Source organism: Loxodonta africana, chromosome 5, assembly GCF_030014295.1.
Source record: "Loxodonta africana isolate mLoxAfr1 chromosome 5, mLoxAfr1.hap2, whole genome shotgun sequence".
Taxonomy (NCBI): domain Eukaryota; kingdom Metazoa; phylum Chordata; class Mammalia; order Proboscidea; family Elephantidae; genus Loxodonta; species Loxodonta africana.
The window spans coordinates 160,158,119-160,176,008 of NC_087346.1; the positions used below are offsets into that span (position 1 = coordinate 160,158,119).

The following is a 17,890-nucleotide window of genomic DNA, read 5'->3' on the forward strand; positions in this document are numbered from 1 at the left end:
ACGAGGTGTTCGTTTAGCTTAAGCAGCGTCACCAACTGCCTCAGCAGCGGCTGTGTTCTGCAGAACCTCAGCTTGTGTGTTCATATCAACACAGCAACAACTACCTATCAAGGTAAAAACTATCCCTTGAGAGAACTAATAGGAAATCTAATGCTATTCTCATTTGTAAAATCATGGCTCAAATTTCAGACACTTCTCGGTTACGATATTTACAGCTTTGCTAAGTTTAACAGCAAGGACTTCTAAATCGAGAGTTAAAATATCTAAACCCATTAGGTAATTCAGGAGAAAAGAGGAAAATGGTTTTCTTATATCCAGAAAGTAGAACCTTAAAGCATTTCTTATATCCAGAAAGACAGACCTTAAAACACCAGCAATATTCTCATGAAAACCCATAGGATCTTTGGTTCCTTCGTCTTGTGTAGTCAGTTTCTGTCCCGTGTGATTCTGCATTGATTGCAGTCTATGAAACCATCAACTTCTGCATGAGAGCTCCGGAAATTCTGACTGAGTGTCGTCACAGTCTTTTTTGCAAGTCCAACATAGTCCATCTTTTTGTCGAGATATGCTGGTCAAATGTTTTTAGAAAATCAGCAAAGAAAAAACTTAACCTGTGGTTGACAAAACTTAATATGGCCGTGATTAATTTATAAAAATAATCTCAATAGTGAAAGACCTGATAGAAATTAATTACAAAATAAAGGCCAAATAAAATCAATTAAAAAAAACTTTAGATAAAAATATTTCTAAATATAACCTTTAACCGTATTTTTAAAAACCTTCAGATATAACACATAATCTTGAGACATAATAAAAGTCAGGATATACTGAGAACATAGCAAGATTATCAAGCCTCTAAATACCTGAATAGTAATAAAAACAACTTCATAGGAAATATTTGAATTCCCCAGTTAAACTATTGGCTTTAATGATGCTAGATTAAAAATAAATAAATAAATAAAGTTTCAACCAAGTTAACAATAAAGAAGTAATAATAAAATTATGACAGAATATTACACATTTGCTGTCTAATATTAGGCAAAAACACAAGAGGAAATACTAACATATAAATCGTAACCCAACGAGAATGAGACACTTGTCTTGATTTAACAACACATTCCATGTAATTTATAACATGTTACGTAAACATTTTTAGCAGTTTTCCTTTATAAAAATTTTGTGACTTTCCATGAACTTTCAAACTTGTCAGGAGTTTATTATAGGTCACCATGAAGCAACACTTATTTAACCAAAGATCTCAAAATAAAAAACTTAGCTCTTTTTCCTGAAACTATGTTTTTTTTTTGTTTTTTTTTTATGTGGCATGGTTTCTGACTCAGGAATCTCTAATGAGAGACCGAAACTTTGTCTTCGAGGCAGATTACACAAAAAATAGATTAACTCTTCAACTCAGTAATCAAAGAAAATTTTGTTATTTTAACGGTGAGAAACCTAATTCTTTGTAGTATGTACTATTTAACATTAAAGTCCCTAAAAGTCTCATAAATTAAACTGCTAAACTTCAGTCAGGCAGATAAAACTTTTGACCATATCAAATAAAAGTTTTTTTTTTTTTAAATAAACTTCTTAAACATTAGTTGCATATCTCTTGGAGTACATGCCTTTAAAATGGCAAAAATGAATTGACTCATTTGCAGATGTAAATATACACATATATATACCCTTGTGGCATGAAAAGCCAAAGTATATAAATAAACTTAAATAATGATGAATATCTGTTAGCTCAATTTAACATCGATAACCTGCCATCGAGTCGATTCCGACTCATAGCCACCATATAAGACAGAGCAGAGCTGCCTCATACAGTTTCCAAGGAGCACCTGGTGGATTCGAACTGCTGACCTTTTGGTTAGCAGCCGTAGCGCTTAACCACTACACCATCAGGGTTTCCTTAACATCAATAAGTTACCTAAAAGGTCTTAGAAATTACTTTAAGCCTATATACCATAAAACATGAATAATTGAAATAAAGTTTCTTTAAATATTCCAAACTTTTACTTGACTTTTTCTATTTTTCATATTTTTTCCAATCTAATTTTAGCCCTTAAATATTTTGTCACCTGGCTTTGGAAATGACAAAGTCTCCGCTCAGCTGACCAGTTCTCTGATGTGAATATATCCTTAAGTGTCTGGCTAGGGTTGGAAACATTCTTCCAGGCCATTGCAGGTGCGTCTCATTGTGATTTCTGTTTTTTTTGCTTCTTAAAGTTCCCGTACAATAGAGAGAACTTGTTTACGGTTCTTTTATGATTGGGATTCACCCAACAACGTCTGATAACTATAGCAAAGCAACACCCTTTCTTACCTTTTTGTCTTAAAGGTGTCTCCACCTACTTGGAAAGGGTCTTTCAAAAATCTTCCCTGGAGCTATATGACCTTGGAGACTAGGGACTCGGGGCTGAGGAGCCCTGATCTCACCCCACCCTACCTACCTTTTAACTCCAGGTAGAAGATAAGATTAGGTCACTCCAATTTATTTATATATGTTTAAGTCCACCTAGGAAGTTTAAGTGACCTAGGAATTTTGAAGGCAAAAGATAACGAATTTCTTTCCCTTTTACTGTTCTGTAACTGTTACTTTTACTTTAAGACAAAACTATCCTTTTTCCTTAAATAAAATATGTTTCGTATAATATCTAGCTTAAGTTACTTAGAAAGGTTTCACTTCTAAGATTGACATACTGAACAAAAAGATCTTGGTATACTTTTCAAATAGACTGATTTATATCAAAGTTTCTCCAAGTAGCTACTAAAAGCCTAAATCAAAAGACAGACACAAAACAGTTTTTCTGGACAAGGAAAGAACTGAGGTTCTAAGACAGCCTTAAAAAACCCAACAACTATCAGCCATAGCCTCTAACCTGATACAAGACAGAAGCTTAGACACAACGCTTGCTCTAAGAGCAGAAGCAAGCTCTTAGGACAAAAGGAGACGCTGGGCAACACCACACGGAACAGGAATACGGGGATCCATGTTTCTAAAAGTGTTTAGCAATTTTTGGTAAGATTGACTCAATTCGACAGAAAGAGAAGGTTCTAAATAAAACTTATTAACTTGCCAGGGCTTCAGATGGAGGAATATTAGCCTTTTTGACAAAACCCAAGCATCAGGCAAATTTCCCTAAAGAGGAAAAGACAACACAAACGAAATTTTATTTTCCCAAAATGGTCACCAATCTTCCAAATTACTTCTCATATATTCGGTTTATGAAAAAACCAAAACCCAGTGCTGTCGAGTTGATTCCGACTCATGGTGACCCTATAGAACAGAGTAGAACTGCCCTTCAGAGTTTCCAAGAGCGCCTGGTGGATTCCAACTGCCGACCTTTTGGTCAGTAGCCGTAGCACTCAACCACGACGCCACCAGGGTTCTCATTCGGTTTATAGTGTTTTTAAATATGAACCCTAAACTGGGGTCTCAGTAGTAGGGGGAAGTCCAGGCTCATTTATCAATGATATTAAACTCTAAGCTTCAAGCTTGTGGTTTCCTTCATTTTTTTTTTACTTAATTCATTCTGCTAGCTAGAGACCTAGTTACTTATTTTAGACCTTAACTATACTAGTTCTTCCCATTGAAAAGTACTTTACAATAGCTACTGATGATTTTAATTTTAACATTGTGATTTTTCACAGAGGAACTATATCATAAAAAAGATACAGAACTACCACTCTGAATTGCATAGCACAGGCCAAGGGCTGCCACCTCCCCCTGAGAATTTCATAGCACAGGTCAGGAGCTGTCACCTCCCCCTGAGGATTTCATAGCACAGGTCAGGGGCTGTCACGTCCCCTGAGAATTTCATAGCACAGGTCAGGAGCTGTCACCTCCCCCTGAGGATTTCATAGCACAGGTCAGGAGCTGTCACGTCCCCTGAGAATTTCATAGCACAGGTCAGGAGCTGTCACGTCCCCTGAGAATTTCATAGCACAGGTCAGGAGCTGTCACGTCCCCTGAGAATTTCATAGCACAGGTCAGGAGCTGTCACCTCCCCTGAGAATCTGGCAAAATGGAGCACTGTTTTCCAGATTTTCTGAGTCACAAAAAGGCCTGAACTTTGCAGCTTATAGTGACCCAAAGCCTTTTGAAAATAAAATTACCTCTTTAACGTTTCAAACGCCCGAATCTGGACCTAAACTACAGTTCACCTAAAGAGTTACTGAATGTCACTCTTAGCCAAACAATCAAGCAAAAGTCTAAGGAATATTCTCCTTAATTAAACAACTGGTTCTTCAAACAAATATGCCGAGCAAAGAAAACATGAGAATGAGAACAAAAAAGAGTGAGCAAAGTTTTGTTTTCCGAGAGCACTCACCCTCTTGGTGTTGGAGTGACGTGGAGTGGGAACATGTGGGTCCGGAAGACAGGACCTCTCTGCAGGCTTCTGCTCTGCAGTCCAGGTCTCCTCAAGTTCGACTGGATTCGTAGCTTCAGAAATCCTTGATGGCTATGCTGTTAACTGTTGTAGGGTAAAAACATCACAAAGTTTATTGAAGCAAAAGAAAGTTTTATTCAGCATATATTCAAAAAGGCAAAAGCTATGAATTTTACAAGCATGCTGCCAGAGCCATGCCTGTCTGAGTCTAAGGAAATATTACAGAATAAACAAGAATGGGAAAATGGGCAAGCATGCTGCCACAGCCATGTCTGTCCAAGCCCAAGGAACGTTACAGAATAAACAAGAATGGGAATGAATTACTAACTTCTTCTTTGTGTTTTTCTAGTTCCCTCCTCCTTTACAGGCTCTGGCACGCACAGAAGAACAAAGTGTGACAGCTGTTTAACGTTCCTTAGCCCTCTGAAGATGGTGAGGTAGTGCCAAAGATCAGTGCGTTTGCACTATATCCCATAATAAGTGATGCCAAGGGCTGCTGAGAGGACTCCATCTTGAATATCAGCAGGCTCCATCTTGGATTCCAGATAAGCACAACCTAATTAACATGCACCGCCATTCTGAGAAGTACCCGTCCCTTGAAAGAAGCCCACTAAGTATTCACTACTCTGTTGTCTCCACTGAACCCACACAAGCCCTAGCCATGCTTCCCTTTTCGAGTCAGTCTTTTGGAGAGGCTCAGTCCCCCGCTAACTCCCTTTGCGTGACTCAAAATAAAGCTTGCTGAAGATAAACTTTGTCTTTCGCATGTATTCTTACTCAGGAAAAGACGAGGACCCTTTGTGTCAGATTGGCGATTGGTAACGGTTTTTAGAGTATAAGTTTTGCACATCTTTAATTTATTCTGAAGTATTTTATTCTTTTTGATGCTATTATAAATAGAATTTTTTCTTAATTTTATTTTTAAATTGTTTATAGTATCTGAGATATACCGTCTTTTCCATTCCTAATATATTTTTTTTTTGTGCGGCGTCCATTTTATTTTAATTTTTGTCCATTATTTTTGACTCTTAAACAACGAACTTTTGGCCTCATTGATCCTATTTTTTTTCCTTTTGGCTTTTATCTTTATTTCTTTAGACTTATTTTTTGTTTGTTTGTTTCTTTTATAATTTATTAAATGACTGCTTGACTTATTATCTTTGCCTTTTCTAACATGGGCATTCAAGACTACACATTTACTTCTAAGTACTGCTTTAGCTGTTTCACATACGTGTGAAATGTACAGTTGTTGTTCAGCACCCGTTTCTAAGCGTGTTCCAAATTCCATTCTGATTTCTTGTTTTGATCCATGAGTTCTTTGGAAGTCTGTTTCTTAATTTCCAAACGTATGGTGTTTTTGCAATTAATGTCTAATTCAGTATACAGTGTATTAGAAACTGCTCATTTGCCACGCCCCCTGCCTGCACCCATGCTCTTTACTGACCAGGAGACAGAAATGGGGAAAGTCTGGAGTCAAAGGACAGAAGAGAGGAGAGTAAATAGGGAAATAGGGAGACAGAGGGAGGACAGCAAAGAACCTAAAGAGCAATAAGCCAAAGGGAAGTATGTGTTTATGCGGGGGGCGGGGGGGGGGGAGGAGAGCTGTCCACACCCAAAGTCTCCAGTCCTCTTTCTATGTTGACCCCCATCTGCAGCCACCAATCCACTCAAAGGCCAGCCCCTGCCCCAACTGCACGTCCATTTCTGCACCTGTAAAACTGGGGTGGTCATAGATCTCCTTCTCTGCGGGGCACCGGGTAGACAGCATGAGGAAGTCCTTGTCAAAGAGCTTAGCATACTGCAGAGCATCTCAGTAGCAGGACAGTGGTCGTGCAGGGATGATGTCACTGCTATGGTTAAAAAGACTTCAGAATAGGGAAAGTTGATCACTTTTGTATTTTAGGTCAGGGGTCAGCAGAATGGCCCATGGGCCAAATCCACTGTCCACAGACAGCCTGTCTTTGTAAACAAACTGGTATTGAAGCAAGGCCACGCCTATTCATGGCTGCTCTCCTGCTACAACTGTAACGTTGAATACTGGTAGTTGTAACAGAGACCCTAAGGCGCACAGCCTAGAATATTTAGTATCTGGCCCTTTATAGCAAAAGTTTGCCAACCTCCGTCTGGGGTCTTAAATGCTAACAAGCGGCCATCTAAGATGCATCAGTTGGTCTCAACCCACCTGGATCAAAGGAGAATGAAGAACACCAAGGTCACAAGATAATTATGAGCCCAAGAGACAGAAAGAGCCACATGAACTAGAGACTTACATCATCCTGAGACCAGAAGAACTAGATGGTGTCTGGCCACAACCAATGACTGCTCTGACAGGGAGCACAGCAGAGAACCCCTGAAGGTACAGGAGAACAGTGGGATGCAGACCCCAAATTCTCACAAAAAGACCGGACTTAATGGTCTGACTGAGACTATAAGAATCCCAGCAGTCATCCCCAAATCTTCTGTTGGCCCAGGATAGGAACCATTCCTGAAGACAACTCATCAGATGTGGGGTGGTCTGGACAATGGGTTGGAGAGAGATGCTGATGAGGAGTGAGCTACTTATATCAGGTGGACACTTGAGACTGTGTTGGCATCTCCTGTCTGGAGGGGAGATGGGAGGGTAAAGAGGATTAGAAACTGGCAAAATGGTCACGAAAGGAGAGACTGGAAGGAAGGAGCAGGCTGACTCATTAGGGGGAGAGTAAATGGGAGTATGTAGTAAGGTGTATATAAGTTTACATGTGAGACACTGACTTGATTTGTAAACTTTCACTTAAAGCACAATAAAAATTATTAAAAAAAAAAAAAGTTTGCCAACCTCTGTGTTAGACCAGTAAGTCACTGCAAATGATGGACGTAGCCTGTCCGTGCAGTGCTGCTTCTCTGCTGTCCCTCTGGAATTGGAGTTTGTTTTTCTCTCATTTGTTGCACTTTACCGATGACACAGCTGTCCATGGTTTGCATGAATCACAGAGTTAAACCATTAATTCAGTGTGTGTTCTGTGCAGGTCTGCGTGAAGCGATGGTACTCACTTTGGAAGGAAAAGATGATGCTCTGCTGCCGGACTTCCCCAAGGGGCCCCTCCAGCCCTACCGAGCCCGAGCGTCCTTCAGCTGGAAGGAGCTGCTGCTCTTCTTGGAAGGCGAGGAGATGCTCCGTTTTAAAGTGAGATGTGTGCAGGATTCAGTTTAAAATCAAGTAAAGAAATGCTCGAGTTTATAATGCATAGACCGATTTAATTTATTGTGAGGTAGCCACAGCAAGGCACACAGGCAAGACCACAAGACGTTCAGTTAGGATCAGAGAATCAGGACAGTGTAGGAACACAGGGCTGTGTTCCTCTAGTGATCCACACAGCCCACAGACAAATGCTTAGTGCCCAAATCTTTAAACTCCAGACATCTACCTTTAACTAGTGGTCTTGGGAAGGAGGATTAACCAGCAGCTTGTTCTCACCGGAGATCCCTTGTAACGAGGGTCCAAGGCCACTGGTGGGGGACATAATCTCTGTCCAGAGCCTCAGTCTTGGGAGAGAGTCAGCCCCCGAAGGGACCTTCCCTCTCTACATTCTCTCAGTGAACCTGCCAAGTCCAGGGTTTACGTGTGATTTTCTCACCTTGGCTTCACGCAGTAAGGGCCAGATGATGTCACATTTAACAAAGACAAGGCTGTTACGTTGTTTCTACTTCTAAATTCAGAAAATTTCTGTTTCTAACATCACATTGCAAAAACCAAACCCTGTTGTGTCCAGTCAATTCTGACTCATAGTGACCCTACAGGACAGAGTGGGACTGCCCTATAGGGGTTCTAAGGAGTGGCTTGGTGGATTTAAACTGCTGACCTTTTGGTTAGCATCCAAGCTTTTAACCGCTGTGCCCACCAGGGCTCCTCCAAAGGGTTACAGACTAGAAAACCCTATGGGACTGTTCTACTCTGCACACATGGAGTCACTATGAGTCGGAACTGACACGACAACGACAAACAACAGTAACAACATGGCTCTTAAAGCCATGTGACCTCATGGACCTCACCCCCTTCTGGGTAAGATGAGCTCACCCTGGAGGCTTGCAGGTAGTGATACCAAGAGCCCAGCACCAGCCCTTCCCCTTTACACCTCAGGGCTGAGTGCAGTGGCAGGCACGAAGCAGACCCTCAGGGAATTGTTGAGGGGCACGGGATGAGACAGATTGTTTAAGCCCCCTGAGCCTCCAGCCCCTTGCTTTCACTGGGGAATGCCTTCCATCTCCATCCTGTGTATCTGGGTCAGCTGTGTGTCTGGTGTGGCCAGTGGCCTTGGAGAGGAGCCATGTGAGTGGGAGCAGGTGAGACTCCCTCTCCTGCCTCCCATCAGCCCCTCCTGTCTCCACATTTATAGAGAACCATCTTCTCAGCTCTCGAGAACGACCCACTCTTTGCCCAGCATCGAGGAGCCGACCTGCCTCTGGAGAAGTACCGTGAGCTGACCTTCCTACGTTGCAAGCGGGTCTTTGAGTATGATTTCCTGAGTGCTGAGGACATGCTGCAGACACCCCTGAAAATTCTGGCAATTATCCACTGTCTGGGCATGTACGACTGGTCCCTGGCTACCAAGTACTTCCTACACACGCTGGTGAGTGGGTGGCATGGGGGAGCAAGAGCCGTGCGCTGAAAAGACGCATGCTGGAACGACGAATGCTGAAAAGCTGCAAGCTTGCACGCTTCCCCAGCCAGGCATGTCACAGGGCTGAGCACAGGGAGAGGAGATGGAAAAGATCAGATGTTTGCTTACATAAAGAAAATACACCATGTGATTTACAGTGGCCTTGGGGCTTGTTATTGCTACAATTTAAATTGTAAATTTCATGGGGTGTCTTAACTCCTGGTGCTGCGGTAACAGAAACATCACAAGTGGGCAACCTAAAAGAAAAGGAATTTATTGTCTCACAGTTCTGGAGACTCAAAGTCCAAATTGTGGTCCTGGCCGAGTCGACCCCTTCTGTGGCCTACCTCCTGGTTTCTGGTGTCTACTGGCGATCCTTGGCATTCCTTGGCGTCTGTCTCCCCTCTGTGTGTGTGTCTGTTGTCATTGTTGTTAGGTGCTGTGAAGTCGGTTCTGACTCATACTGACCCTATGCACAACAGAACGAAACACTGCCCGGTCCTGCGCCATCCTTACAATCATTGTTATGCTTGAGCCCATTGTTGCAGCCACTGTGTCAATCCACCTTGTTGAGGGTCTCCCTCTTTTCTGCTGACCCTGTACTTTGCCAAGTATGATGTCCTTCTCCAGAGACTGATCCCTCCTGACAACACGTCCAAAGTACGTAAGACCCAGTCTCGCCATCCTTGCTTCTGAGGAGCATTCTGGTTGTACTTCTTCTAAGACAGATTTGTTCATCCTTTTGGCAGTCCATGGTATATTCAACATTCTTCGCCAACACCACAATTCAAAGACGTCAATTCTTCTTTGGTCTTCCTTATTCATTGTCCAGCTTTCACATGCATATGATGCGATTGAAAATACCATGGCTTGGGTCAGGTGCACCTTAGTCTTCAAGGTGACATCTTTGCTCTTCAACACTTTAAAGAGGTCCTTTGCACCAGATTTGCCCAATGCAATGTGTCTTTTGATTTCTTGACTGCTGCTTCCATGGCTGTTGATTGTGGATCCAAGTAAAATGAAATCCTTGACAACTTCAGTCTTTTCTCCGTTTATCACGATGTTGCTCATTGGTCCAGTTGTGAGGATTTTTGTTTTCTTTATGTTGAGGTGTGATCCATACTGAAGGCTGCGGTCTTTGATCTTCATTAGTAAGTGCTTCCAGTCCTTTTCACTTTTTGCAAGCAAGGTTGTGTCATCTGCATAATGCAGATTGTTAATGAGTCTTCCTCCAATCCTGATGCCTCATTCTTCTTCATATAGTCCAGCTTCTCTTATTATTTGCTCAGCATACAGATTAAATAGGTATGGTGAAAGAATACAACCCTGGCGCACACCTTTCCTGACTTTAAACCAATCAGTATCCCCTTGTTCTGTCCAAACAGCTGCCTCTTGATCTATGTAAAGTTTCCTCATGAGCACAACTAAGTGTTCTGGAATTCCCATTCTTCACAATGTTATCCATAATTTGTTATGGTCCACACAGTCGAATGCCTTTGCATAGTCAATAAAACACAGGTAAACATCCTTTTGGTATTCTCTGCTTTCAGCCAGGACCCATCTGACATCAGCAATGATATCCCTGGCTCCACGTCCTCTTCTGAAACCAGCCTGAATTTCTGGTAGTTCCGTGTCGATATATTGCTGCAGCCATTTTTGAATGATCTTCAGCAAAATTTTGCTTGTGCGTGATATCAATGATATTGTTCTATAATTTCCACATTCAGTTGGATCACCTTTCTTGGGAATAGGCATAAATATGGATCTCTTCCAGTCCATTGGTCAGGAAGCTGCCTTCCATATTTCTTGGCATGGATGAGTCAGCACCTCCAACACTGCATCTGTTTGTTGAAACATCTCAATTGATATTCCATCAATTCCTGGAGCCTTGTTTTTCGCCAATGCCTTCAGAGCAGCTTGGACTTCTTCCTTCAGTACCATCGGTTTCTGATCATATGCCACCTCTTGAAATGGTTGAACATCGACTAATTCTTTTTGATATAATGACTCTGTATATTCCTTCCGTCTTCTTTTGATGCTTCCTGCGTCATTTAATATTTTCCCCATAGAATCCTTCACTATTGCAACTCGAGGCTTGAATTTTTTCTTCAGTTCTTTCAGCTTGAGAAATGCTGAGCGTGTTCTTCCCTTCTCGTTTTCCATCTCCAGCTCTTTGCACATGTCATTATAATACTTTGTCTTCTCGAGATACCCTTTGAGATCTCCTGTTCAGTTCTTTTACTTCATCAATTCTTCCTTTTGCTTTAGCTGCTCGACGCTCAAGAGCAAGTTTCAGAGTCTCCTCTGACATCCATCTTGGTTTTTTCTTTCTTTCCTGTCTTTTCAGTGACCTCTTGCTTTCTTCATATATGAGGTCCTTGATGTCATTCCACAACTCATCTGGTCTTCGGTCACTAGTGTCCAACGTGTCAAATCTATTCTTGAGATGGTCTCTAAATTCAGATGGGATATACTCAAGGTCATATTTTGGCTCTCGTGGACCTGCTCTGATTTTCTTCAGTTTCAGCTTGAACTTGCATATGAGCAATTGATGGTCTGTTCCACAGTCAGCCCTGGCCTTGTTCTGACTGATGATATTGAGCTTTTCCATCATCTCTTTCCATAGATGTAGTCAGTTTGATTTCTGTGCATTCCATCTGGCGAGGTCCATGTGCATAGTTGCTGTTTATGTTGGTGAAAGAAGGTATTTGCAATGAAAAGAAGTTGTTGGTCTTGCAAAATTCTATCATTCGGTCTCCAGCATTGTTTCTATCACCAAGGTCATGTTTACCAACTACTGATCCTTCTTCTTTGTTTCCAACTTACACATTCCAATTGCCAGTAATTATCAGTGCATCTTGATTGCATGTTCGACCAATTTCAGACGGCAACAGCTGAAAAAAAATCTCCTATTTCTTCATCTTTGGCCCTAGTGGTTGGTCCGTAAATTTGAATAATAGTCGTATTAACTGGTCTTCTTGTAGTCGTATGGATATTATCCTATCACTGACAGCGTTGTACTTCAGGATAGATCTCGAAATGTTCTTTTTGACAACGAATGCAACACCATTCCTCTTCAAGTTGTCATTCCCAGCATAGTAGACTACATGATTGTCTGATTCAAAATGGCCAATACCAGTCCATTTCAGCTCACTAATGCCTAGGATATCAATGTTTATGTGTTCCATTTCATTTTTGATGCTTTCCAATTTTCCTAGATTCATACTTCGTACATTCCAGGTTCCAGTTATTAATGGATGTTTGCAGCTGTTTCTTCTCATTTTGAGTCATGCCACATCAGCAAATGAAGGTCCTGGAAGCTTTACTCCATCCATGTCATTCAGGTCGACTCACTTTGAGGAGGCAGCTCTTCCCCAATCATCTTTTGAGTGCCTTCCAACCTGGGGGGCTCATCTTCCAGGACTATATCAGACAATGTTCCGCTGCTATTCATAAGGTTTTCACTGGTTAATGCTTTTCAGAAGTAGACTGCCGGGTCCTTCTTCCTAGTCTTAGTCTGGAAGCTGAGCTGAAACCTGTCCTCCATGGGTGACCCTGCTGGTATCTGAATACCAGTGGCATAGCTTCCAGCATCACAGCAACATGCAAACCCTCACAGTACAGCAAACCAACAGACACCTGGGGGATATTTGGTTTCAGGTTTAAATATTACCTTGGGGCAATAGTTTCAGGGATTCGTTCAGCCCCCTTGGCTCCAGAAAGTCTGGAGTCCATGAGAATTTGAAATTCTGTTCTGCATTTTCCCCATTTTGATCAGAACTTTTCTATAGAATCTTTGATGAAAATGTTCAGTAATGGTAGCTGGGCACCATCCAGTCCTTCTGGTCTCATGGGAAAGGAGGCAGTTGTTCATGGAGGCAATTGGCCACACCTTCCATTTCCTTCTCCTATGCCTGACAGCTCCTTCTTCCTCTGTTGCTCTAGGTGAACAGAGACCAACTCTTGTCCCTCGGATGGCCGCAGTGCTTTTATTCATGTCCTCCTGGATTTTCTACTTCCAAAAACTTAGCCACTGAAGACCCTACAGGGCACAGGCCTGTCCACACACATGGGGTCGCCATGAGTTGGAATCGGCTCTTCAGCACCTGGCTTGGTTTCTTCTTTGAGTGTTTACCTGGTACTGTTGTGTTTTCAGGTTTTCTCCTCATCCATCTACAACTTGGGTACTGATAGGCACTTCATGTACATTCCGAAGATCTTCAACATGGAGGCAAGTTCAAGTTCTTGGTTTGTTCTACTGCCTGCTGTCTTAGAGAGGTCCCGGGAGGCCATGGATGTCGCATTTCATGGCATTCTTAGGCTTCTCAGCAAATAGCAGACACGCTATTCTTTACCAAACAGGGGTGTGTTGAATTCCTAGGGTTATGTGAAGTTAGCTTTTCTTATCAGAACTAAAAGATCCCTGGGTGGCAGAGTTTGCACTCGAGTACTAACTTAAAGGTCAGTGGTTTGGAGCCTCCCAGCAGCACCACGAAGAAAGGCCTGGCGATCTGCTCCCATAAAGATGATGGCCAAGAAAACCCTATGGAGCAGTTCTCTGTAACACATGGGGCCGCCATGAGCTCGAATTGTCAAAACTAAAAACCGCCCACTGCTGTAGAGTTGATCCTGACTTAGAGTGACCCCACAGGGCTTCTAAGGCTTTGAATCTCTGCGGAAGCAGACTGCTACATCATTCTCCCAAGGAGCCGCTGGTGGTTTTGAACCACCAACCTTTCTGTTAGTAGTCGATCACTTTAACTGCTGCATCGCCAGGGATGTTAACTAAAGGCCTCCATTTTCTTGTACTGGGTTGAAGAAGTACCTGCCACCAGGGAACTAGAGAGGCTAGTGTCACTTGGGGTGACCCTGTTTGAACACAGCGGAAGGTGTGGTGTCCACATAGCCCGGTGACTCTGTCTGATCACAGCAGGTTCAATAGGCAGACAGAGACTGGGTGTCGGGTCTGTGACTTAGTCTATAAGGGAAAGGTGGGGGGTCACCAGGGCAGGGCTGACCTCATGTCACTGTGTGTTCCACTGTTTAGATCTTTGGATGCTTTGCTCTGACTGAGCTGAGTCATGGGAGTAACACCAAGGGCATCCAGACGACAGCGCACTACGACCCCAGCTCCGAGGTGAGTGTGGCTTCCGAGTTCAGAGCATTGAGACCTAGGGTCTTCGTGGATAAAGGCGTCATCAACCTGAGAAGCTATCTGCACATGTGTACATGTAACGTGCAGAGTGTGATTCGTCACTCAGGAGACGGGAGCGTGGGAGACTGTGGGTGTGAGAGGCAAACCTGCCCCGGAACTTTATCCAAAATTTATCATGGTTTGGGTTTGCGCATAATTTTAGTGCTATGAGGGAGCCAAGAGTTTGTACGATGTGCTCCTTTATTTGGAGTCCCTGCATGGCGCAAAGATTTCACAGGCTTGGCTGCTAACTAAAGGGTTGGAGGTTTGAGTCCACCCAGAGGTGCCTTGGAAGAAAGACCAGGTGATCTGGTTCTTTACCATCAGCCATTGAGACCTGTGGAGCGCAGTCCTGCTCTGACACACGGGGGAGCGCAGTCCTGCTCTGACACACACAGGGGAGCGCAGTCCTGCTCTGACACACGCGGGGGAGCACAGTCCTGCTCTGACACACACGGGGGAGCGCAGTCCTGCTCTGACAAAAGGGGGAGTGCAGTCCTGCTCTGACACACGCGGGGGAGTGCAGTCTGGTCTGACACACGGGGGAGCGCAGTTCTGCTCTGACACACACGGGGGACCGCAGTCCTGCTCTGACACACATGGGGGAGCGCAGTCCTGCTCTGACACACGGGGGGGGGAGCGCAGTCCTGCTCTGACACACGCGGGGGAGCACAGTCCTGCTCTGACACACACGGGGGAGCGCAGTCCTGCTCTGACAAAAGGGGCAGTGCAGTCCTGCTCTGACACACGCGGGGGAGTGCAATCTGGTCTGACACACGGGGGAGCGCAGTTCTGCTCTGACACACACGGGGGACCGCAGTCCTGCTCTGACACACACGGGGGAGCGCAGTCCTGCTCTGACACACGGGGGGGGGAGCGCAGTCCTGCTCTGACACACGCGGGGGAGCGCAGTCCTGCTCTGACACACGCGGGGGAGCACAGTTCTGCTCTACACACTCGGGGAGCACAGTTCTGCTCTCACACACGGGGGAGCGCAGTTCTGCTCTGACACACGGGGGAGCGCAGTCCTGCTCTCACACACAGGGGAGCACAGTTCTGCTCTGACACACGGGGGAGCACAGTTCTGCTCTACACACTCGGGGAGCACAGTTCTGCTCTCACACACGGGGGAGCGCAGTTCTGCTCTGACACACACGGGGGAGCGCAGTCCTGCTCTCAAACACAGGGGAGCGCAGTCCTGCTCTGACACACGCGGGGGAGCGCACTCCTGCTCTGACACACGCGGGGGAGCACAGTTCTGCTCTACACACTCGGGGAGCACAGTTCTGCTCTCACACACAGGGGGAGCACAGTTCTGCTCTGAGAGACAGCGGAGCGTAGTTCTACTTTGACACACACGGGGGAGCGCAGTTCTGCTCTGACACACGGGGGAGCACAGTTCTGCTCTGACACACGGGGGAGCACAGTTCTGCTCTGAGAGATGGGGGAGTGTAGTTCTACTTTGACAAACGGGGGGAACACAGTTCTGCTCTCACACACATGGGAGGGCAGTTCTGCTCTGACACACAGGGGAGCGCAGCTCTGCTCTGACACACGAGGGAGCACAGTTCTCTCACACACACAGTGGGGAGCACAGTTCTGCTCTCGCACACATGAGGGAGCGCAGTTCAGCTCTGACACATGGGGGGGAGTGCAGTTCTGCTCTGACACACACGGGGGAGCGCAGCTCTGCTCTGACACACTAGGGAGCACAGTTCTCTCACACACACAGGGGGAAGCACAGTTCTGTTCTCGCACACATGGGGGAGGGCAGTTCAGCTCTGACACATGGGGGGGAGTGCAATTCTGCTCTGACACACACGGGGGAGCAGCAGTTCTGCTCTCACACACACAGGGGGAAGCACAGTTCTGTTCTCGCACACATGGGGGAGGGCAGTTCAGCTCTGACACATGGGGGGAGTGCAATTCTGCTCTGACACACACGGGGGAGCGCAGTTCTGCTCTCACACACACAGGGGGGAGCAGAGTTCTGCTCTCACACACACGGGGGAGGGCCGTTCAGCTCTGACACACGGGGGAGCGCAGCTCTGCTCTGGCACACTAGGGAGCACAGTTCTGCTCTGACACACGGGGGAGCACACTTCTGCTCTCACACACATGGGGGAGGGCAGTTCTGCTCTGACACACTGGGGAGCACAGTTCTGCTCTGACACACAGGGTGGAGTGTATTTTTGTTCTGACACACACGGGGGAGCGCAGTTCTGCTCTGACACACACGGGGGAGCGCAGTTCTGCTCTGACACACGCGGGGGAGCGCAGTTCTGCTCTGACACAGTTGGGGGAGCGCAGTTCTGCTCTGACACACTCCGGGGAGTGCTGTTCTGTTCTGACACACACGGGGAGCACAATTCTGCTCTGACCACACGGGGGAGTGCAGTTGTGCTGTGACACACACAAGGGAGCACAATTCTGCTGTGACACATGCAAGGGAGCACATTTCTGCTCCCAGATACGCGGGGGAGCGCAGTTCTGCTGTGATACACACGTGGGAGCACAGTTATGCTCCAACACACGCGGGGCAGCACACTTTTGCTCTGTCACACACGGGGGAGAACAGTTCTGCTCTGAGAGACGGGGGAGCGTAGTTCTACTTTGACACACACGGGGGAGCGCAGTTCTGCTCTGACACACGGGGGAGCGCAGTTCTGCTCTGACACACGGGGGGAACACAGTTCTGCTCTCACACACATGGGAGGGCAGTTCTGCTCTGACACACAGGGGAGCACAGCTCTGCTCTGACACACTAGGGAGCACAGTTCTCTCACACACACAGGGGGGAGCACAGTTCTGTTCTCGCACACATGGGGGAGGGCAGTTCAGCTCTGACACATGGGGGGAGCGCAGCTCTGCTCTGACACACTAGGGAGCACAGTTCTCGCAAACACAGGGGGAAGCACAGTTCTGTTCTCGCACACATGGGGGAGGGCAGTTCAGCTCTGACACATGGGGGGAGTGCAATTCTGCTCTGACACACACGGGGGAGCGCAGTTCTGCTCTCACACACACAGGGGGGAGCAGAGTTCTGCTCTCACACACACGGGGGAGGGCCGTTCAGCTCTGACACACGGGGGAGTGCAGCTCTGCTCTGACACACTAGGGAGCACAGTTCTGCTCTGACACACGGGGGGAGCGCAGTTCTGCTCTGACACACGGGGGAGCACAGTTCTGCTCTCACACACATGGGGGAGGGCAGTTCAGCTCTGACACATGGGGGGGAGTGCAATTCTGCTCTGACACACACGGGGGAGCAGCAGTTCTGCTCTCACACACACGGGGGGAGCACAGTTCTGCTCTGACACACAGGGGGAGCACAGTTCTGCTCTGACACACACGGGGGAGTGCAGTTCTGCTCTGACACAATCGGGGGAGCACAGTTCTGCTCTGACACACACGGGGGAGTGCAGTTCTGCTGTGACACACATGGGGGAGTGCAGTTCTGCTCTGACACACTCGGGGGAGCACAGTTCTGCACTGACACACGGGGGAGCGCAGTTCTGCTCTGACACACACGGGGGAGTGCAGTTCTGCTGTGACACACACGGGGGAGCACAATTCTGCTCTGACACACGCAAGAGAGCAGAGTTCTGCTCCCCCACATGTGGGGGAGTGCAGTTCTGCTCTGAAACACACGGGGGAGCATA

General features: G+C 46.0%; 1 protein-coding gene across 5 annotated transcripts in view; it reads left to right on the plus strand.

Annotated features, from left to right (window-relative positions):
• Positions 1 to 17,890, plus strand: part of ACOX3 (acyl-CoA oxidase 3, pristanoyl) — a 97,122-nt gene that overhangs the window by 9,514 nt on the left and 69,718 nt on the right. For all 5 annotated transcript variants that reach the window (XR_010322176.1, XR_010322177.1, XM_064286188.1 and 2 more), the window contains exons 2-5: positions 7,403 to 7,560; positions 8,771 to 9,004; positions 13,191 to 13,265; positions 14,082 to 14,171. Coding sequence is in view for 3 of the 5 variants with exons in the window: in XM_064286188.1 (XP_064142258.1) it covers positions 7,417 to 7,560; positions 8,771 to 9,004; positions 13,191 to 13,265; positions 14,082 to 14,171 (543 nt within the window). In the remaining 2 variants the exon portion in view is untranslated. The remainder of the gene's footprint in view (positions 1 to 7,402; positions 7,561 to 8,770; positions 9,005 to 13,190; positions 13,266 to 14,081; positions 14,172 to 17,890) is intronic.